This window comes from Ranitomeya imitator, chromosome 2 (assembly GCF_032444005.1).
Source record: "Ranitomeya imitator isolate aRanImi1 chromosome 2, aRanImi1.pri, whole genome shotgun sequence".
Lineage (NCBI taxonomy): Eukaryota > Metazoa > Chordata > Amphibia > Anura > Dendrobatidae > Ranitomeya > Ranitomeya imitator.
In genome coordinates this window covers 31034724-31058714 of record NC_091283.1, presented here as the reverse complement: position 1 = coordinate 31058714, position 23991 = coordinate 31034724, and the positions used below count along the sequence as shown (strand labels likewise).

The following is a 23991-nucleotide window of genomic DNA, read 5'->3' as shown; positions in this document are numbered from 1 at the left end:
ATCCGTTTTATTATACATAAGTCATACGCCATTATAACAATATGTGGATTCGGGGCAGAATCCGTTTTATCATACAAACGCCATACGCCAAAATAACTATGTGGATTTCGGGGCAGAATCCGTTTTATTATACATAAGTCATACGCCATTATAACAATATGTGGATTTCGGGGCAGAATCCGTTTTATTATACATAAGTCATACGTCATTATAACAATATGTGGATTTCGGGGCAGAATCCGTTTTATTATACATAAGTCATACGCCATTATAACAATATGTGGATTTCGGGGCAGAATCCGTTTTATTATACATAAGTCATACGCCATTATAACAATATGTGGATTTCGGGGCAGAATCCTTTTATTATTAAAACGCCATACGCCTAAATAACTGTGGATTTCGCTGCAGCCTTTCCGCTCCCCCAGGGGTAGATTTATGTGGAGTTTTTGGAGTGGATTCTGCTCCAAACTTCATGTCAGTATACACAGAGGGAGAGGCCCTGAGCATTTTAAACTTTTTAAAACTTGCAAAAACTGCACTTTATTGTATGCATGAATATTGCACACAGTGCACTCGGGGCAAGCTAGGACTTGCAGTTCCACAGCAGCTATATTATATAGACACCGGTCTCCACCCTATATGCAGGCTGCACATATCATATATCCATGCTCCACCCTGCAGGAAGTGTGGTTCTGCCCCTCCCCCCATGACACTTAGGCCTGGTCCTCTCCCCTACACTTCTTCCAGCTGCAGATTACCCCTAAGGTGTAGATTTCACTTTGTCCACAAGGGGAGGGGGGCAGCAATCCTGCAGGATGATCCGACACCTGACACGCTGCACAGCCCCCCTTAGGGCTACGGTGAGATCTCAGCACAGTTTAATTAACCCATTTTTATTTTTTTCAGAACATTACAAGTTCCTGACTTTGGGGGATTTGCTCCATATGTGCTCTGCACCACAGCAGGACTTATACGTGCTGATGTGTGTTTTTTAGGCTATGTGCACACGTTGCGGATTAGGCTTAGGAATTTCTGGTGCGGATTCTGCCTTTCCTGGCAGAAAACGCACCTGCGGATTTGTCGCGTTTTTTGTGCGTTTTTCTTGTGGATTTGCTGCATTTTTTACCCTTGCGGTTTTCTATAATGGAATGGGTACAAAAACGCTGCAGATTCACAAAAAAAGAAGTGACATGCTACTTCTTTTAAACCGCAGCGTTTCCGCGGCGGATTTTCCGCAAAGTGTGCACAGCATTTTTTTTTTCTCATTGATTTACATTGTACTGTAAATCAATTGCGAATCTGCAGCGTTTCTGTACCGCAAAAAATGCTGCGGATCCGCAGAGAATCCGCAACGTGTGCACATCCCCTTATTTAGGTTCCGCAGGGCATTGCGGCGACTTCTGCAAAGTTCATTCAGACTTGTGCGGTTTTGCAGAGCTTGATAATTATCACGTGAGGTTTAATTGATATCCGATATGTCAGGTGGGACAAACACAAGTCAGAAAAGGGTTAATAGACCCCAAACTATTTGTGCAGTTTGGATCTGTCCAAAGTTTTTTTTTTTTTTTTTTTGTCTGGCTGAAAAATCCACATATAAAAAGTTTGACTGTGCACACGATGCGGATTTGCTGCAGATTTTTCCGCGCAGAAATGCTGCAGATCCACACTGACTTACAGTATAATGTAAATCAATGGGTAAAAAAAAAAAAGTTGTGCACATGGTGCGGAAAAATGAGTGCGAAATTGCTGCGGATTTAAAAGAAGTGCATGTCACTACTTTTGTGCGGATCTGCAGCGTTTCTGCACCCCTCCATGATAGAAATCCGCAGTGGCAAAAACTTCAGAAAATCCGCATCAATTCCGCGGCAAATCCGCAGCTGCGGATTTTGTGCAGAAAATTCTGCACCACATTTCCTACGTGTGCACATAGCCTTAAAAACAATTTAATTTTTTTTTTTTTTGATTCATCAGTCCTAGTTTTGCTATTTTAGGGTACGTGTCCACTTTCAGGATGGCCGGCGGTTTGGTCGGAGCGGCAAACCCGCTCCGCCCCCTTCTGTGACGCGATGATGCCGGATGTGTTCATAGCACACATCCGGGATCATCGCACCCCACACATAGGGCCCTGTGTTATACCTTGCGGCGGCGCAGCGTCGCCACAAGGTACACGGACATGCTACGATCTTAAAATACGCGCCGCATGTCCGGAGTCGCAGGGCCGCCGGATGCGTGCTACCTCGCATAGTGGAGATGGGATTTCATAAAATCCCCTCCACTATGCTGGAACATCTGGACGCGGCGTGTTTGACGCTGCGGCCCCATGCAGCGTCAAACACGCAGCGTTTCCTGAACGTGGAAAGATACCCTTAGATGTTCCTTCTTTTTTTCCCACATATCAAAAAATGCAGCACTGAGGCCACTAACTGCCTGCTTTCCCACTGAAATAAATAGGACGTTTAGTAAAGTATTTGGCGCAGCTTTTATGTGAATTTTGGAGCAGAATCTACTCTAAAATCCTTTAAAAAATAAAAATAAAACCTCCTGTCTGAACATACCGTAAGGCTACGTTCCCACAATGAGTTTTTTTTATTTATTTTTTTTTTTTTCTCCACAAAATGTTTTTCAAAACCTCTTTTGGGAAATAAAAGTTAAACAGAAAACTCATACCTTTTTTATTATTATTTTCAGGAGTGTTTTTTTTTTTTGGAGCAGAAACTTTCTTAAAAAAAAAAAACAAAGCTCATTGGAGAGCCGGGGTATGTGCCTATATCATCGTAATTTTCAGGTGATTTTCGCCGGGATCCACCTGCTAAAGCGCTGTAATAATGATTATTCCCGCCACATGATCAGTCTTCTGTTGCTTTTAACTGCTTGAGGCTTGGAAAGCGAGGAAGCGATATGAAGAAGTAGCGCGTTCATTCACTGGCGGCTTCCGCTTGGAAGTCACTCACTAATTGTAGTTTAAACTACGACCAAAAAAAATGGCAACCGAGACACTTCAGGAAAAATATCGCTGGCGTTTTTCTGAAGGGTCTTCACATTGGAAAATATGACGGGTATGCTGGTGTCTAAAAGATGGTGTGCACAAATCCTTGGAGAGTTTCTCCTCTAAAAACTCCTGAAAAAACCTCGGCGTGAACATACCGTGAGAACAAGGCTCATTTACCTCAGAAATGAATAGTCAGAGTTCTCCAAATGTTTTTCTTTTTAAATATGATTTTTGGAGCGTATCACCCAGGAAACCACTCTGTGTGAATAAAGCCTCGGGAAGCAGAGTTTTATGATAAATTTTGAAGCAGATCTATTTTACAATCCCCCCCCAAAACACAAACACAACAAAATGCCTCTATGTGAACACGCTCTTAGACCTGTGGAAGACTGAGTGATTCCCTGGTAATAATGTAGTGTGTATTATAGGGAACCTCACTGGAGATTGTTGGAAATGGCGGCTACTTCAGACTAATAAGTGCTAAGGTGAGGCGGCCGGCTGCCTAGCGATGCGCTCGGCCACCAGTCCAGTCATCTATGCCCCAGCGCATATTGCATGACCAATCCATGTTATTGGTCCCGATCCCAGTCGTCGGGTCTACACAATTATCGGAGAAGGAGGCCCAGAAATGGGGCGAGCAGGCTGCCGCAGAGACAGTAGAGGAGATTTGGAAGATGGAGGAGTTGCCCATGACAACCAGTCAGAATCCATCTTTCATTTGCAAAATGGCTTCTAAAAAATGAGAGCTGGAATCTGATTGGTTGGTAAGAGCAACGGCCTAATTACGGTATTATACGGTGTATGTGTAATATATAATTTTTTTCTTTAATAAAACTACTCTAAGGTTTCCTTGCCGTGAGGTCTCTGATCTCATCCGGTCATGAACATACCTCACATACTTGTTCTCTGCTGATATTACTTCCATTTTAGGCAAACTATTAGATACATTAAAAAAATGCACCGGCCTTCCGTTTTTAGGACGTATCTAATGGAGACCTAAGATTCCAATGCGGAAGCGTGCAGGGTTGTGTGGCGAATATAGGCCTTTATTTAAAATTATACGTGTGACTAATCTGCTCTCTCTTCCCTTCCCTAGATCTCCCTCCGTTGGGCCCATTCTGCCCCTCCGCTCCCCCGCCAGCCAGTCCCCAATCTCCGGAAGACCCTCGCCAGCTACCTGCGCTCTCTCCAGCCTCTCGTCGATGACGACGAGCTGGAGAGCACCCGGGAGTTGGTGGAGGAGTTCCTCCGTCCCGGAGGACAAGGAGAAGAGCTGCAGAGGCAACTACATAAGAGAGCGGAGCGCACCGATAACTGGGTGAGGCCGGGGAGCTTACAATCTACACTTGTAGGAGGAAAATATCAGAACTAAATAATTAAGAATCTGACATAACCTAATGATAAAAGTCATAGACTTTAGATGAATTGTGGCCAATTTATAGATGACAGATTGGGATCTCTTAGCCACTCGTCATCCCTGACTTGATGGTCGATCGCTAATGATCAGCATCAAAGAGAAAAACTTCACAATTCCCATCAAAGAAGTCAATCAGCCAATCGCGTTTTCGGGGTGCCACTTAGTTTCATATGTCGGCCCTTCCTTGAAGGGTCGACTTTACCCCAATCTCGCTTCACTCATCCATTTCTTCACCTCTTTGCCCTTTGTAGCTCACAGACTGGAGACAAGAGTGTATATACCTGGAGAATCACCTACCGCTCCCCGTACACTCCAGCCCGGCCGTCATCCTCCCTCAGCAGGAATACAACGACTGGAGGGGACAGCTGAGGTACCGATCCACCAATTCTCCACTTTCGAAGGGTGGACCCCGATGGGTGCATCATATTCTGTAGATTTCGGGCTGAGAAATCAGAATGTCATCTAATGACTTATATTCTAAGCGTGTGGTGTGCTTATTCAATAGGATCAAATACGTATTTCGCAACTGGATAAAAAATAACCTTTATTAGGTATATTAAAAGCCAATTATTGGCACATTTGTTTAAGCCAAAAAAAAGAAAAATATATATAGGAACCCTAGTGTGATTTGTGCCCTATTACCTACACAGAATGGGGAAACAAAACAAGACAAATAACAATTAAAGACCGAACAACACTGCCAGTGTTGAAATTGCTTCCAATCCAAAATGTTTCTATAATCTCAACGGGTATGGGCCAACCAATTACATGTACATCTCTAAAAGTATGGGTATATAGATACAAATTATACCCATTTAATTAAGTCACACTTTGCAATTGTATCTACACGGCCACACTTGTACAAATTTATACCCTTGATAATGTCCTATAAACAACTTATAAATGAAGCAACAAATATGCTATGTGTCCCATACAATTTTCCAAGACACCTCATGCTACTGTTCCACTTGTGTAATTAGTAGAAAAAAAAATCCCGTACATGTATAAAGATTGGAGCTCTGTCAGTGCAAAATCGCAGCATTATACAAAATGCCATTAACACAAGAATACCCATCCATATATCTATGGGATACAGATTACTCATTTGCATTATATGAGTGTTCCCTATGGGTTCATTCGTGGCACATTATATTCAAGGGTTGACATCGGTGGAGTAATATGTTTGGGAGCTGAAATGCATGAGACCATATATATCAAATAAACCAATGCGCTTGGGTAGATCTCACCGCATATTCGTCATCCCCAGCCATTCCTCTGTCACAGTCCACCTTGTGCCAAGCCCTTATGTAGAAGCTTAGTGCTGTGGAAAGCGTCTCCCGACGCGTTTCTTCCTTAAGGATTCATCAGAGGAGAATACTAGTCCCGTCCGCTGCTTTCGCGGGTCTCCCCCTTCTGTGATACTTATAAATTTTTCTCGGTGCCGCGCTGAGTAAACTCTGCCCCTTGGCACGTGACGCGCACCCTAAGTGGTACATAAGTGGAACAGTAGCATGCGGTGTCTTGGAAAATTGTATGGGACACATAGCATATTTGTTGCTTCATTTATAAGTTGTTTATAGGACATTATCAAGGGTATAAATTTGTACAAGTGTGGCCGTGTAGATATAATTGCAAAGTGTGACTTAATTAAATGGGTATAATTTGTATCTATATACCCATACTTTTAGAGATGTACATGCAATTGGTTGGCCCATACCCATTGAGATTATAGAAACATTTTGGGTTGGAAGCAATTTCAACACTGGCAGTTTTGTTCGGTCTTTAATTGTTATTTGTCTTGTTTTGTTTCCCCATTCTGTGTAGGTAATAGGGCACAAATCACACTAGGGTTCCTATATATATTTTTCTTTTTTTTTTGGCTTAAACAAATGTGCCAATAATTGGCTTTTAATATACCTAATAAAGGTTATTTTTTTTATCCAGTTGCTAAATACGCATCTAATGACTTAGTCTTGTCTAGGACCACACGGTGACGTCATTATGATATCATTATGCGGTATATAGTCCTAGATGGAGGAGAGAAGGTTTTTCCACCAACATAGAAGAGGATTCTTTACTGTTAGGACAATGAGAATCTGGAATTGCTTGCCTGAGGAGGTGGTGATGGCGAACTCAGTCGAGGGGTTCAAGAGAGGCCTGGATGTCTTCCTGGAGCAGAACAATATTGTATCATACAATTATTAGGTTCTGTAGAAGGATGTAGATCTGGGGATTTATTATGATGGAATATAGGCTGAACTGGATGGACAAATGTCTTTTTTCGGCCTTACTAACTATGTTACTATGTTACTATGATACTATGGTAAGAAAAGTGATTCGGGGAGAGGTCCAAAAGTCAATAGATATGGATCCCATACAGATCGACACCTCTAGCCCATCAGGTCCAATACAATGCACCTGGTCCAGTTCTGCTCCTTAGCAGTGGAACGATTTAAGAAAACACTAGTGATGAGCGAACGTGCTCGAATAAGGTGTTATCGGAGCATGCTCAGGTGCTAACAGAGTTTTCGAGCACGCTGAAGACAACGTTCGAGTTGCCGCGGCTTCATGTCTCGCGGATGTTAGATAGCTGCAACACATGCAGGAATTGCCTAACAGACATGCAGCCAAGGTGACTCCAACATATATTTCGATCATGCCGACATCACTCGGTTAGCACCTGAGCATGCCCAGATAACGCCTTATCCCAGCACGCTTGCTCATCACTAGGTAATACCTGACCAAAGTCTTGAGTCCTCAAAAGTCGTAAGGTTGGTGCTCAGACAGACCCTGAAGCATATTAACCAACTGTACCCCTTGTCTCCCCTCTTTTAGATTTACTTGTAAAAGAGATTCATATAGATGTTATTATGGAGACCATTAATGGTTTTTACTGATTTTTCAGATTTGCATCCAAACTAATCTGCGGAGTCCTGGATTTTAAAGCCAAAATTGAGAGGTAAGTTCAGTCTTCCACCGTGTCGTACCGACATTCCGTATACCCCCTGCATTGCGCATTCATATGTCAGGACCCTCAGCCCGACCACCGCAGAAGACCTTGGAGTATGTGCACACAGTCGTGTGTGTGTGTGTTGTTTTTTTTTGTTTGTTTTTTTTGAGGAGTCTTTTGAAGCTGGTATGGTGTATGTTTAAAAAAAAAAAAAAAAAATCTTCCTACTCATTTGTACTGTATAACCCCCTGCTGCTCACTTGTTCGTTATTTTTTATTTTTTTTTTACATTTTTTTTTCAGTCCAAGTTTTGAAAAATGTCTGGCGGGGGGGAAACCTGATGGAAACCTTATCTGATGGCTGCAGAGGATGCATCATGAAACCAAAAACTCACTGAGGCTATGTGCACACGTTGCGGATTAGGCTTAGGAATTTCTGGTGCGGATTCTGCCTCTCCTGTCAGAAAACGCACCTGTGGTTCCGCAGCGTTTTTTGTGCGTTTTTGCTGCGGTTTTTACCCCTGCAGTTTTCTATAATGGAATGGGTACAAAAACGCTGCAGATTCACAAAAAAGAAGTGACATGCTACTTCTTTTAAATCGCAGCGTATCCGCAGCGGATTTTCCGCAAAGTGTGCACAACATTTTTTTTTTTTTTTCATTGATTTACATTGTACTGTAATCAATTACAGATCTGCAGCGTTTCTGTACCTCAAAAAACGCTGCGGATCCGCAGAGAATCCGCAACGTGTGCACATACCCTAATTGCTTGCTCACACGCTGTTTTTGTTTTTTTTTTCTACCATGTGTTTTAGCCACTGGAAAAAAAAAAAAAGCCGCATTTTACAGTATTGGCAAAGAAAATGACATTGTTTGGACAAGCTAAGGCCTAATCCATGAGTCGTGTATCTACTGGCATGGCCTAAATATGGTGTCTGGGTTGTATTACTCCACGATGGACGTGATTTCTCGTCTTGTTTTTCCCTACACAGCCCTGGTGGTCTGGAGGAGCTATGGCGAGGTCAGAGGCTGTGCCCGGATCAGTATTACAAGTTCTTTGGATCCTGCAGGGAGCCTGGAACCAAGCGAGATCGAGTCCTTCTCCATCCTCGTAGCAAGTCTCACTGTGTCACCGTCTGCAAGAACTACCAGGTGAGACCCCTATGTTGACCTGACTTGGGCAATGGTGGCCATCTTGCCCCGTGTATATTAATTCCACTTACCTCCTCTCTATCGGACCAAGCCTCCCCGTGGGCGCAGAGCAGTTCCTTCTTTAGGTGTCGGTGCTGTAGACGTCTTCTTGGTCTTGAGGTTTACAGCTTTTTTTTTTATTTGTTTTGTAGGTTCTCATTTTTTCCATTTTCAGTTCTTCTATCATGTTCCAAATTTACAAGCCGACCACAGCTTGAAACATGATATTTTGCAACTCCGAGTTGTTGTTTTGGAAACATAGGAACATGAGCGGCTTCCGATCATCAATCATAATGACTGTTTTCGGTGACAATTCAAATTTTTTTTTTGGGTTTATATTTTTCTAAAATCCATAACTCTCACCTATAAAACAAAGCATGTGGAAATGTGAATCCAAGTATCCTCATCTCAGCCTCGAATATGGGGGACCTCCTACTCCTTAATGGGCCATAGGTCCATAGGTAACGTGCGATGACGCTCATCATCTCTTCGTGTCTCTTAGTTTTTTGAGCTGGACGTGTACAACAGTGACGGCTCGCCCCTGACGGAAGATCAGATTCACCAGCAGTTGCTCTTCGTACGGGCGCACTCTAAAAAGACAGACAAGGAGCCCGTCGGGGTGCTCACCACCGACCACAGGAACAGCTGGGGGCGAGCGTACAGCACCCTCATCCGAGGTGAGTCTACCAGAACTGCTGGCTGGTCAGTGTTTGTAGAGAAGGGGAAACCATGACGGCGCCGTGTCTGTCCTGACCCCTCCAGACCGGCTGAACCGGGAGTCTGTGCGCAGTATCCAGCGCAGTCTTTTTACCGTGTGTCTGGATGCTACAGCGCTGAAGTACTCGGAGGACCCGTACAGCAGCCGCACCGCTGCCCAGATGCTACACGGAGGAGGGAGCCATGCCAACAGCGGCAATCGCTGGTTTGACAAGACCTTACAGGTATATTCTCACACTTTTCTTAAAGGAACACTACAAAAGAAAAAATACATGTTCCCTCATAGTAGGTTTTGTGTCTTTTCTGCTTCCATGCCTGCTCAGCGGGGGCGGTCCTTCTAGGTATGATGACAGGACTGTATCAGCCAATCGGACGTCTTCTCTGCTGCTCCTCCTCCCCTAGCTCGCCGTGCAGCTTTTCTCACACTGCATCTCCATCCCCCTCCTCTCCCTTCTTCATATCTGGATTTTTTTTTTTTTAGTGTCTGAGGAGGATTGTGAACATTTAAATAGATCCCACAAGTTGGAGAAGGAGCAGCAGACATTGCTTCACCCATTCAGGATGATATGATGGGTTATATGCTCCATGGAGGCGGTCATGGCTGCCATGTTTTCCAGAACGATAGTTACTGGTCATTGCTATTATTACACAATATGTCCCCAGTAATTAACTCCTTGCTGGCTAATACTGCGCTGAGTAACACTGAGTCTAACCCCTGCAGTTTGTGGTCGGAGAAGACGGGACCTGCGGACTCATATATGATCAGGCGACAGCCGATGCCTCCGCGGTGCTGACCATGCTGCACAATGTGTTCGACTACTGGTAAGTGACAGGCGAGGTGTCGGCACGGCGCTGCTTTCCCTTAAGAGATAGGAAGCACAATTATGCCTCCATCTGTTTTCTTTGAAAAAACTAAAAAAAAAAAATCGCCCAATAATTATCGTTACTGATCCTCAGTAAAAAAGTGTCTTTTATGCCATAAAGACTTTTTCCCAAGATAATTCATCCCGTATCAATAAAATAGATGATAACTCTGTGATTGCTTTGGGTCTGACCGTGCGGCCCCCACTGATAATGAGAATGGAGTGGAGGAGCAGTATGTGCACGGCCGCCCCATTCATGGTCCATGGACCTGCCGGGAAAAACTGAGCAGTGAATGGAGTGGAGGAGCAGTATGTGCACGGCCGCCCCGTTCATGGTCCATGGACCTGCCGGGAAAAACTGAGCAGTGAATGGAGTGGAGGAGCAGTATGTGCACGGCCGCCCCATTCATGGTCCATGGACCTGCCGGGAAAAACTGAGCAGTGAATGGAGTGGAGGAGCAGTATGTGCACGGCCGCCCCATTCATGGTCCATGGACCTGCCGGGAAAAACTGAGCAGTGAATGGAGTGGAGGAGCAGTATGTGCACGGCCGCCCCATTCATGGTCCATGGACCTGCCGGAAAAAGCTGAGCAGTGAATGGAGTGGAGGAGCAGTATGTGCACGGCTGCCCCGTTCATGGTCCATGGACCTGTCAGGAAAAGCTGAGCAGTGAATGGAGTGGCGGAGCAGTATGTGCACGGCCGCCCCGTTCATGGTCCATGGACCTGCCGGAAAAAGCTGAGCAGTGAATGGAGTGGAGGAGCAGTATGTGCACGGCCGTCCTGTTCATGGTCCATGGACCTGTCAGGAAAAGCTGAGCAGTGAATGGAGTGGAGGAGCAGTATGTGCACGGCCGCCCCGTTCATGGTCCATGGACCTGTCAGGAAAAGCTGAGCAGTGAATGGAGTGGCGGAGCAGTATGTGCACGGCCGCCCCATTCATGGTCCATGGACCTGCCGGGAAAAACTGAGCAGTGAATGGAGTGGCGGAGCAGTATGTGCACGGCCGCCCCATTCATGGTCCATGGACCTGCCGGGAAAAGGTGAGCAGTGAATGGAGTGGAGGAGCAGTATGTGCATGGCCGCCCCGTTCATGGACCTGCCGGGAAAAGCTGAGCAGTGAATGGAGTGGAGGTGCGCACGCTCGACCTCTGCTTCATTCAGATGGGGCTCTGCAGGGGTTAAATCCGGGATGTCCGACTGTATAATTACATTATGAATTGCTATATAGTACAGTGCGATGATGCTCGTCCACTAATGGCCCTTCCTCCCAGCTCCGAGGGTCCCAGGCTGCTGCCGCCCCGCACTCCTCTCATCCGGGTTCCTTCTCCGAGAAAGCTGTACTTCAACTTCCCCCCGGAGATCAAGCAGCACGTGGAACAAGCCAAGCAGAACCTGGACATGTGAGTCTGGTGGGCTCCAAGGTTCACAAATTGGGGTGCAGTCTCGTAATTTATTAGGTGGGGTCCTGAGTGATGCTCATATGCTTTACTGGGGCCTGCAGATGTTTTTTCTTTCTACCTTTAGGAATAAATAAATGGATTCTCAGCACTCTGGCCCAGCGGCCATATCTGTAGTCTGTGGCCATCAGATTGGAGCCCGGTGAGTCGCCCTGTACCTGCCGGTATCCCCGTGGCCTCTTCTGACTAGTAGACCTGGTGCGATGCCATGGGTGCATCACTCTGCAATAATGAAGTCACACCAGAGGCTACAGGCAGAGAAGGTGCCGGGATGTTAGCGGGTAGGAGACGGCTCGCAGGGCTTCTGTCTGATGGCCGTGGACTACGGTCCTGCGTAACCGTTTCTGATTGCCTGTCGCTTCCTCACCTCTCAGATTGGTAAATGATCTGGACATCTGCTGCTTCTCCTTCCCCGACTTCGGCAAGAAGTTTCCTCAGCGGTACAACATGAGCCCGGGCACGTTCCTCCAGATCTGCCTGCAGCTGGCATACTACAGGTACGGGGTTGGGGAGACTGTATGTTGCGTCCTTTGCCTTCTTGCTGATGTTTTCCTTTTTTACACAGGTTACACGGCTCGCTGTGCGCAACAACCGAGGCGGTTTCTCTCCGCGCCTTTCATCGGGGGCGGTCGGATGTGGTTCGTTGCTCCTCCCCCGAGGCACTGGAATTTGTTCAAGCTGCAGATGACCCCCAAAAACTGGTATGGGTTGCGACACAACCACTGGATGGGACTAGATGGCAAAAGCATCTCGGCGCTAGCGTCGAGAAAAAAAGATTTGCAGGACCCTGGTCCAGTGGCCACGTTACCGGTCCGTGGCAACCTCCTACCTGCCGGCATGTCTGGCACATGTTGTGCTGGAACTATTAATCCCAACATCATTGCACCGTGACGATGTATCAGAAGAGGCGCCGGAAACGCCAGCAGGCAGGCGGAAGTGCAAGTCTCCATTACTCCATCTGCATTCTTATTTCTTTGCACAGGTAGAAGAGAAACGTTCCCTCTTGGTTAGAGCAGTAGAAAGTCAGCAAGAAGCCACCGAGCAGGTGAGACTTCCCGCTATCGCTGCTTCCCTCGCATCACTGCTGGTGTCACCGATTCCTTATTATTTCTCTCTGTTTCATGAATCGCATCAGACGCAGCTATGAAAAATCACAAAGTTCACATTGTCGTGTTATACCAGCGACTACCAGTAGGTGGAGCCAGTCTGTTATTTCGGCATGGCCTGTCCCCAGTGCTGGCGAGTGCGGCTGCCGGGCTGCATGGCGGGTGAGGAGGTCGCTAGGTAGAAGTTCCCGAATGCTCACTGACCTGAGAGCGATCGGGTGACTTTTATGGGGATATTTTGTTATTTATAGGGGAAATCCAGACAAAGTGATCTGGTGTCACACCGGTGTATGAACATCCGGAGCCATGGACATTAATGAGGTCGGGTCCCTTTTTGGCAACGAGCATCACAGTATGCGAACCGACTTATGGCATCCAGCGCCATGATTAACCCCTATCTGACCTAACGTACCAGTCGCCCTGTCGGGTAGGTGCTGGCGCCCATCGCCTCCATTTCCGTGGCACAGGACCCCGTCGGCGCTGTCTTTGCACTCTACCGAAGCCCAAACCTCACCGATCATCACTTCTTCTACATTCTGCTATACTGAGGTATCGCGCTGTATATGGAGCAAATGATCAAACGATCGCACGACGGGACGAGAAAATAAATAAAATCTATTTGAGATCGTTGTCTGTAAAATCCAATCTATGAAAATCGCGAAACGAACGTAACTGCGTACGGTAAATGCGGTAAGGGAGCAAAAATCGGAATTGACGTCAGCCCGGCGCTTAAGAAAAGTCATTGCACAGCTCCATCCGCGAAAAAATCAAGTTTTGATATTGAAGCATGTGTATGTATGTATGTGTATATGTATATATATATAATATAAATAATAATAAAAATATAAATAATAATAAAAATATATTTTTTTTAATTTTTTTACAAAATTAACTATTTTAAAATTAAACGGTTTCGTGTTTCAGAAAATGAATAATCTAGTTGGATGGAGGTTTGTGTGTTTTTTTTTTTTTTTTGTTTTTTTTTTAAAAACCAAAAAACAAAACCTGGAACCTTTTATATTCATATAATAAACAAAAAAAATGTCTAAAATTTTTAGTTAAAAAAAAAAGTTGTCATTCTTGCAAGACGAGAATGAAACGACGAAAGCGGAAAAAGAAAACGGACTGCATCACCGAGGGGTTAAGGTGTCAAATCTCCTCCAAATTCTTTTAATATGGAGATGATGTGGCTGTGTGCGGGATTTTATGCGCCTCTTTGCCACCAGGACTCCATGTTGTCATATTTCCATAAGAGAAACCACTTTGGATGGAGTTCCCCTTTAGGTAAGGTCTCTATTATTTGCTTTTTTTCCTGCTCAGTGATGGGGTAGGATTTCGGAGCTGCGGGATTTGTGGGATTGCTGAGAGTTTGTCTTGTGCCCCCTAGTGGCGGCATGCAGCGATCGCGTGCATGATATACATACAGCGCTACAGCTGCTGATGTGCACGTGTCTGTACTACCTGTACATCTCATGTAGCGCCTGCTCCGGACGTAAGGCCTTACTGTTGTACTTACTTCTGCTTTGTTACCGGTAGGACAGTTTGCAGATTGAGGAACTGAGGATTTTTGTATTGAGGAAATAATTCTTTGGCTATAAAGTGTAATATAATGTTTCTGTCTGTTGCACGCAGCTTCGCAAACAACTTTTTATTAAAAATCTCCTACTGTTTTGCGTCTACAGCTCCTACGCCAACCTAGATGTTTCCATAGTAACAGTCTACGTGGTCATGTTGTAAACGGGACCTGCTGGATGGAGTGAGCACCCCTAGGGTACACTCTGCACGTCGGTATTAGCAATTGGGTTTTTCTGCCAAAAACAAACGCAACCTAGTTCTTACCAATGGGGTAAAACGTTACTCTTCTACAAGGCGAGGTCACTTAGTCATGGCCGAAAGTGTTGTCGGCCTTGAAATTTGTTCCAGAAAATTGTCATTACGCATGTTTTGTTATACACATGTCTATTTCATTTGTGTGTATTGAAACAACAGAAAAAAAGGGGTGGGGGGTGAATTGGGCATCATTCCCACACAACCCCAAAAAATGGGCAGGACAAAATTGTCACACCTTTCCAAAATTGTGGGTGAACAACTTTGTTTCAAACGTGTGATGCTCGTTCACACTCACCTGTGGCAAGTAACAGGTGTGGGCAATATGGACATCACACTTGAAACTAGATAAAAAGGGGAGAAGTTGTATCAATTTTTGCATTGTGTGTGTGCCACACTAAGCATGGAGAACAGTAAGAGGAGAAGAGAACTGTCTGAGGACTTGAGAACCAAAATTGATGAAAAATATCAACAATCTCAAGGTTACAAGTCCATCTCCAGAGATCTTGATGTTCCTTTGTCCAGGGTGTGCAAGCTAACCAAGAAGTTTACAACTCATGGCACTGTAGCTAATCTTTAAGTTCCAAAGAAATTCAAGATGTCCTGCAGGCTCAGGGCGTATCTGTGTCAGCGCAAACTATCCAACATTGTAATGAAATCAAAAGCTATGGCAGAAGACCTAGGAGGACCCCACTGCTGACAGAGACATGAAATAACTAGACGGCAGTTTGCCAAAGTGTACGTGAGGAAGCCAAAATCCTTTTAGGAAAGCATCTTGTAGACAAATGAGACCAAGATAGAGGCTTTTGGTAAAGCACATCCTTCTACGGTTTACCGAAAATGGAATGAGGCCAACAAAGAAAAGAACACAGTACCTACAGTCAAATACGGTGGAAGTTCAAAGATGTTTTGCTGCCTCTAGCACTAAATGCCTTGACTATATGAAAGACATCATGACATCTGAAGATTACCAAAGTATTGCCCAGTGTTAGAAAGCTGGGTTTGTGTCTTAAGTTGTGGATCTTCCAAGCAGGACAATGACCTCAAACACTTGAAATGGATGAAAAAAAAGCGCTGTAGAGTTCTGAAGTGGCATCAATGAGTCCCATTGATCACCTGTGGAGAGATCTTATCATTGCTCTTGGGAGAAGGCGCCTTCACGTATGCGAGACTTGGAGCCGTCTGCAAAAGAAGAAGAGTGCTCCAATATTGCAGGTGCGAGGTGTAAGAAGCTCGTGGATGGTTATAGGAAGCGACTGATTGCAGTTTTTTTTATTCCAAAGAGGGTGCAATCAAATATTACGTTGAGAGTGCCAACAATCTTGTCCGGCCCATTTTTAGGGTTTTGTGTGAAATTATGTTCAATTTGCGTTTTTTTTCCCCTCTGTTCTACACAAAGGAAATAAATGTGTGTATAACAGAACATGGTGTAATTGCAATAATTCTTCTGGGAGAAATACTTCTCTGCAGCAATTTCAAGGGTGCCAACACTTTTGGCCATGATTGTACATATGGTATACCTGGGCCACATTCCCACAATGGGTTTTTGATGTTGCAGATTTACTGTTTGCTTGTTTGGATTGCTTGTGGGTTTTTTTTACCTGTGGATTTTCTGCATCTAATGCAATTTGATGTTAAAAATCTGCACCCAAAACTGTGTATCCTCACGAGAAAGTGATGTGTTAGCAATTTCGTACCCCAGGTAAGGAAAAAAAAAAAACCTCCCTTGTGGGACTTAACAGTTTCTGTTCTCAACCACAGGCCGCCTCTTGGCCGCACACTGGTCACCGGACCCCCATACACTTAGGCCAATAAGAAGGACCGTTGTCTTCCTCGTCCCTTGTTTCCCGCTACCACCAAGACACCACAAATGGCCTCTACTCTTCCCCCAACTCCTGACTTTTTGGGGAGCCTCCATTGTCAGGCGAGCACTTCCTCCTCTCCCTACATCACACAGGACAGACGGCCTCTGTGACTGTCCCAGAAAGAATAGGACGGACCACCCGGGACAGTCACAGAGGCCGTCTCCCACCTTGACACCATAGATGCAGATGTCTCTCACCTTCACGTTGCAGACTCGGGTCGGACACAGAGGCCCTCCGGCAGCCCTTGTCCTTTTTATTTTTTTTTTATTTACTGGTTAAATTTAATTTTATATTTTTATGGATTGAACTTCTACACACACTAAATTTTTATTTATTTTTTCGTTCTTTTATTTTTGAATTTGAAAAAAAGAGGTGATTAAAACTTTTTTTTTTTTTTTCTTTTTTAAGATTATTTTAATTCTTATTTTATCTTTTGGTCCCTTTTTTATAGAGAACATTAGCCTGTTTGCTTATTCTATATCCTGCCATACCACAGTATTGCAGTATATAGTGAAAAACACTATTTATTTATTTATTCTTTATGCCCGTCCAGGCCTTCATCAGAGGTCCAAGATTATGGTGACTGGATCCTCCAATACCTCCCCAGCTGCAGCCCATGATTACAGCGTACGGGGACTAGTGGGCGCCAAGATGGTGGCATGACGCAATCACTTTACGGTCTTACAGTATTTATAGCAGAGACAGGATGACCATAGAAATCAATGACTTCCTGATTACTGCAGACGCCGGGTGTTACTGACATAGACCCTTGTGTGAGATATTAGGATGGAGGCTGGGCTGCAGTACCGGTCACAGCCCAGAGCAGGAGTGGCGCTGTGTCTTTCCGCCATCGTACAACCCCCTTTAATTCTGCTCCTATTCTGCTTTCTCAGGTGTTACAAGGCCAGTCTGTAGATGGCGCTATCCTGGCGCTGAAGATGCTGTGTCTTTCCTCCGGGATGGCGCTCCCGACTCTCTTCATGGACACATCGTACGCGGTGTCTTCCCACTGGAAACTCTTCACAGGACAGGTCTGTAAATGGAGACCCCCTCCCAAAAGAGCCGAATACCTATGATAATTGAAGAAAAAAAAAAAAGACAATGAGAGATCTTACAAATGGTGTGAAACTAAATCGAAGTCTACCGCTCTGTTCTTCTCCAGGTGTCGTCCCCCTTGGACTGTGTGATGTGCTACGGGCCCCTGGTTCCTGACGGGTACAGTGTCTGCTTCGCACCCACCCAGGACAGCATCACCGTGTGCGTGTCCGCATTCGATTGCTGTCAGGAGACTGATGCTGAGCGGCTGTCAGACAGCCTGCAGGGGGCGCTGAGAGACGTGCGCGCCCTCGTCCTGAGCTCGCCATCGCAGGAGGAGGCGTAGTCGTCAGCTCCACGTTATGGACAACATGAGCCTCAACAAACTGCTGCGTATTTATTACAACCGTGGAGGAATCCGGACATCGGAGAACACCGGGGGGCGCTGTGTGCTCCGGGACACACACAATAAGCCATGAAGTAGAGGGAGTGGGGCAGAGGCCAACCGGGGGTATGCCAGTCCTGACCAAGTCTCCGGTCTCAGCTGGTCATAGAGCGGCACCGATACAGCCGAGATATCGGCCATGCTGCCCGGGGTAGTGTGCTCTACCTGTGACCTCCTCATACAGGAAGTGGCCATTACGGCATTTATCTACCCACTGTAGCTGTCGCATCCATGTACCCCGCTGTAGCTGCTACATCCCGTGTTATAGTTGTCGCATTCATGTACCCTGTACTGTAGCTGTTACATCCATGTACCCCGCTGAAGTTGTTACATCCCATGTTATAGCTGTCGCATCCTTGTACTCCGCTGTAGCTGTCACACCCCGTGTTATAGCTGTCACATCCTTGTACTCCGCGGTTGCTGTTACATCCCGTGTTATAGCTGCCTGTCACATTCTTGTACCCCGCTGTAGCTGTCACACCCCGTGTTATAGCTGTCGCACTCTTGTACTCCGCTGTAGCTGTTACATCCCGTGTTATAGCTGTCGCACTCTTGTACTCCGCTGTAGCTGTTACATCCCGTGTTATAGCTGTCGCACTCTTGTACTCCGCTGTAGCTGTTACATCCCGTGTTATAGCTGTCGCACTCTTGTACTCCGCTGTAGCTGTTACATCCCGTGTTATAGCTGTCACATCCTTGTACTCCGCTGTAGCTGTTACATCCCGTGTTATAGCTGTCACATCCTTGTACTCCGCTGTAGCTGTCACACCCTGTCACACTCCGCTGTAGCTGTCACATCCTTGTACCCCGCTGTAGCTGTTACATCCCGTGTTATAGCTGCCTGTCACATTCTTGTACTCTGCTGTAGCACCTATGTTATAGCTGTCACATCTATGTACCTCATTATAACTCCACTAAGCTCGCACTTTCCGGACCGGATCTGTAGATTCGGCCTTTATTCGGGGACGCCATCGATGGTGGTAATCGCAGCTTTCTGACCTTCTCCTCGGTCTGTACCATGAGAATCTCTGGCAGTCGGACTTGTTCCTCCATAATAAACCTCACTGACGGTCGCTGATTGTGGTGTCGCCTTCTTCTATAGATCTAAATAACAAAAGACACTAAAAATTCTCAAGTCTTCTGCCTGAAGGTTTAACATTTCTGTGACGAATCAATGGCCACAGGGACCCCCAGCTTGGGATGTGGGGGCAGCTCCCACCTTTTTGTGCTCCTGCCTCTCACAAGTCCGAGGACCTTTAAGCACAATTCCTGAATATTGGGGGTTGTCCGGTTCGTGTGTATGGCGGTGGGGTTTAATCAGGGGGTGCCCACCGCCATTTGTAGAGAATGGTCGTAGTTGTTTTGGTGGTCGGGTGATTAGGGAACCTCCATTGTCAGTGCCGCTCAGAACATCACAACTTACTGCACTGTTTTATCCGGAAAATGATGGACAACGTGGGGGAAACCCCGATGGACCCTAGTGTAGTCATTGGGGGCTGCCAGTTTCCCCCACAAGGTGACCCCATTCTATAGGGGGCTGTCGCATACTGTGGCTGGATGGGTGGACGACCCACCCACGGAGACCAAGAAGAACTGGCCCAAAAGGTAGAAGAAACCACAGCTGCAAACACTGCGCCCCCCGCCGGGACCTTCATGCAGCCTTACATCACCAAGCACAAGGCCGAGCGTCGGATGAAGTGTTATAAAGCCGCCACCACTGGATTCATCTGATGAGTCTGGGTTTGGTGAATCCAGGAGAAAATTTCAACAGACCTCCTCAAAAATCTCGGAGAAACCCTTCCCAGAAGAGTGGGAGCCGTTGTATCTCCAGAGGAGCGACTCCATATTATTGTCTATAGATGTAGGATGGGAGATGTAATGTGGGGGGCACATACTTTCCTCCATGTACGGTATTACCGCCATCTGATAAGGGTGTGTTTTTGCTTTTTTCTAATATCATCCTCTCAAGATTTTTTTCTCCACTGTCATTTTTTCTGTTTCTTTGTAGATAATGCGCCCGGCAGGTGCACTAGTAATGGCGGTGCGGCCATCGTTGGTTCTCCGCTGATGGCATGTGCTGCCCGACGGCCTCCAATTATAACCCCCTCCGACTTCTGAGGACGAGGACTGTATACCTGCCGCACGCACGGCAAAAATGGAAATGAGGTCACCTGCACGGAGCACGGGGAATAGAGGCGAGCGGGTCGGAGAGATCAATGACGCCGCTGCTGGAGGCGCTGACAGTACGATTACAGGTTTATATAGAGGCATTGTCAGCCATGCAGAGCAGCGGGGCCATCGTATACAGTATACGCTGCACCATCCAGAAACGTGACTGCGCCGGCCCTCACATGCAGCAATGCACGACGGATAATGGCTGCAAGTGACAAGTGTGCGATGTGCCCGGTACATGACCCCGAAACAAGGGATCACTGGACCGCACTGCATAAAGAATATAGACCACCGCAGCTCACATACATATATACACCACTCATCCATTAGTATCTATATTCCCTACATTAACGGACATTTAGGGAGCAGTATTATAGTAGTTATATTCTTGTACATAGGAGCAGTATTATAGTAGTTATATTCTTGTACATAGGAGCAGTATTATAGTAGTTATATTCTTGTACATAGGAGCAGTATTATAGTAGTTATATTCTTGTACATAGGGGCAGTATTATAGTAGTTATATTCTTGTACATAGGAGCAGTATTATAGTAGTTATATTCTTGTATATAGGAGCAGTATTATAGTAGTTATATTCTTGTACATAGGGGGCAGTATTATAGTAGTTATATTCTTGTACATAGGAGCAGTATTATAGTAGTTATATTCTTGTACATAGGAGCAGTATTATAGTAGTTATATTCTTGTACATAGGAGCAGTATTATAGTAGTTATATTCTTGTATATAGGAGCAGTATTATAGTAGTTATATTCTTGTACATAGGAGCAGTATTATAGTAGTTATATTCTTGTACATAGGAGCAGTATTATAGTAGTTATATTCTTGTACATAGGGGCAGTATTATAGTAGTTATATTCTTGTACATAGGGGGCAGTATTATAGTAGTTATATTCTTGTACATAGGGGGTAGTATTATAGTAGTTATATTCTTGTATATAGGAGCAGTATTATAGTAGTTATATTCTTGTACATAGGGGCAGTATTATAGTAGTTATATTCTTGTACATAGGAGCAGTATTATAGTAGTTATATTCTTGTATATAGGAGCAGTATTATAGTAGTTATATTCTTGTACATAGGAGCAGTATTATAGTAGTTATATTCTTGTATATAGGAGCAGTATTATAGTAGTTATATTCTTGTACATAGGAGCAGTATTATAGTAGTTATATTCTTGTACATATAAGCAGTATTATAGTAGTTATATTCTTGTACATAGGGGCAGTATTATAGTAGTTATATTCTTGTACATAGGGGGCAGTATTATAGTAGTTATATTCTTGTACATAGGAGCAGTATTATAGTAGTTATATTCTTGTATATAGGAGCAGTATTATAGTAGTTATATTCTTGTACATAGGAGCAGTATTATAGTAGTTATATTCTTGTACATATAAGCAGTATTATAGTAGTTATATTCTTGTATATAGGAGCAGTATTATAGTAGTTATATTCTTGTACATAGGGGGCAGTATTATAGTAGTTATATTCTTGTACATAGGAGCAGTATTATAGTAGTTATATTCTTGTACATAGGAGCAGTATTATAGTAGTTATATTCTTGTACATAGGAGCAGTATTATAGTAGTTATATTCTTGTATATAGGAGCAGTATTATAGTAGTTATATTCTTGTACATAGGAGCAGTATTATAGTAGTTATATTCTTGTACATAGGAGCAGTATTATAGTAGTTATATTCTTGTACATAGGGGCAGTATTATAGTAGTTATATTCTTGTACATAGGGGGCAGTATTATAGTAGTTATATTCTTGTACATAGGGGGTAGTATTATAGTAGTTATATTCTTGTATATAGGAGCAGTATTATAGTAGTTATATTCTTGTACATAGGGGCAGTATTATAGTAGTTATATTCTTGTACATAGGAGCAGTATTATAGTAGTTATATTCTTGTATATAGGAGCAGTATTATAGTAGTTATATTCTTGTACATAGGAGCAGTATTATAGTAGTTATATTCTTGTATATAGGAGCAGTATTATAGTAGTTATATTCTTGTACATAGGAGCAGTATTATAGTAGTTATATTCTTGTACATATAAGCAGTATTATAGTAGTTATATTCTTGTACATAGGGGCAGTATTATAGTAGTTATATTCTTGTACATAGGAGCAGTATTATAGTAGTTATATTCTTGTACATAGGGTCAGTATTATAGTAGTTACTGTATATTCTTGTACATGGGAGCAGTATTATAATAGTTATATTCTTGTACATAGGGGCAGTATTATAGTAGTTATATTCTTATACATAGGAGCAGTATTATAGTAGTTATATTCTTGTACATAGGAGCAGTATATTAGTAGTTATATTCTTGTACATAGGGGTCAGTATTATAGTATTTATATTCTTGTACATAGGAGCAGTATTATAATAGTTATATTCTTGTACATGGGGACAGTATTATAGTAGGTATATTCTTGTACATGGCAGTATTATAGTAGTTATATTCTTATACATAGGAGCAGTATTATAGTAGTTATATTCTTGTACATAGGAGCAGTATATTAGTAGTTATATTCTTGTACATAGGGGCAGTATTATAATAGTTATATTCTTGTACATAGGGGGCAGTATTATAGTAGTTATATTCTTGTACATAGGGGCAGTATTATAGTAGTTATATTCTTGTACATGGGGACAGTATTATAGTAGTTATATTCTTGTACATAGGGGCAGTATTATAGTAGTTATATTCTTGTACATAGGGGCAGTATTATAGTAGTTATATTCTTGTACATAGGAGCAGTATTATAGTAGTTATATTCTTGTATATAGGAGCAGTATTATAGTAGTTATATTCTTGTACATAGGGGGCAGTATTATAGTAGTTATATTCTTGTACATAGGAGCAGTATTATAGTAGTTATATTCTTGTACATAGGGGCAGTATTATAGTAGTTATATTCTTGTATATAGGAGCAGTATTATAGTAGTTATATTCTTGTACATAGGGGGCAGTATTATAGTAGTTATATTCTTGTATATAGGAGCAGTATTATAGTAGTTATATTCTTGTACATAGGAGCAGTATTATAGTAGTTATATTCTTGTATATAGGAGCAGTATTATAGTAGTTATATTCTTGTACATAGGGGCAGTATTATAGTAGTTATATTCTTGTACATAGGGGGCAGTATTATAGTAGTTATATTCTTGTACATAGGGGGTAGTATTATAGTAGTTATATTCTTGTATATAGGAGCAGTATTATAGTAGTTATATTCTTGTACATAGGGGGTAGTATTATAGTAGTTATATTCTTGTACACATGGGGCAGCATTATAGTAGTTATATTCTTGTACACATGGGGCAGCATTATAGTAGTTATATTCTTCTACATAGGAGCAGTATTATAGTAGTTATATTCTTGTACATAGGGGCAGTATTATAGTAGTTATATTCTTGTACATAGGGGCAGTATTATAGTAGTTATATTCTTGTATATAGGAGCAGTATTATAGTAGTTATATTCTTGTACATAGGGGGTAGTATTATAGTAGTTATATTCTTGTACACATGGGGCAGCATTATAGTAGTTATATTCTTGCACATAGGAGCAGTATTATAGTAGTTATATTCTTGTACACGGGTAATATTATAGTAGTTATATTCTTGTACATAGGAGCAGTATTATAGTTGTTATATTCTTGTACATAGGAGCAGCATTATAGTAGTTATATTCTTGTACACGGGTAATATAGTAGTTATATTCTTGTACATAGGAGCAGTATTATAGTAGTTATATTCTTGTACATAGGAGCAGTATTATAGTAGTTATATTCTTGTACATATAAGCAGTATTATAGTAGTTATATTCTTGTACATAGGGGCAGTATTATAGTAGTTATATTCTTGTACATAGGGTCAGTATTATAGTAGTTACTGTATATTCTTGTACATGGGAG

The 23991-nt window shown here is 43.5% G+C and overlaps 1 protein-coding gene across 1 annotated transcript; it reads left to right on the top strand.

Annotated features, from left to right (window-relative positions):
• The first annotated feature begins 711 nt into the window (after window positions 1-711).
• On the top strand, window positions 712-18938 carry LOC138661576 (carnitine O-acetyltransferase-like). Its single transcript, XM_069746386.1, has 14 exons — window positions 712-863; window positions 4089-4310; window positions 4661-4779; window positions 7315-7368; window positions 8350-8509; window positions 9051-9225; window positions 9311-9489; window positions 9987-10087; window positions 11402-11530; window positions 11962-12084; window positions 12153-12288; window positions 12570-12632; window positions 17279-17416; window positions 17548-18938. The coding sequence occupies exons 1-14, from the start codon at window positions 819-821 to the stop codon at window positions 17764-17766; spliced, it is 1863 nt and encodes a 620-aa protein (XP_069602487.1). The 5' UTR covers window positions 712-818; the 3' UTR covers window positions 17767-18938.
• The last annotated feature ends 5053 nt before the right edge of the window (window positions 18939-23991 follow it).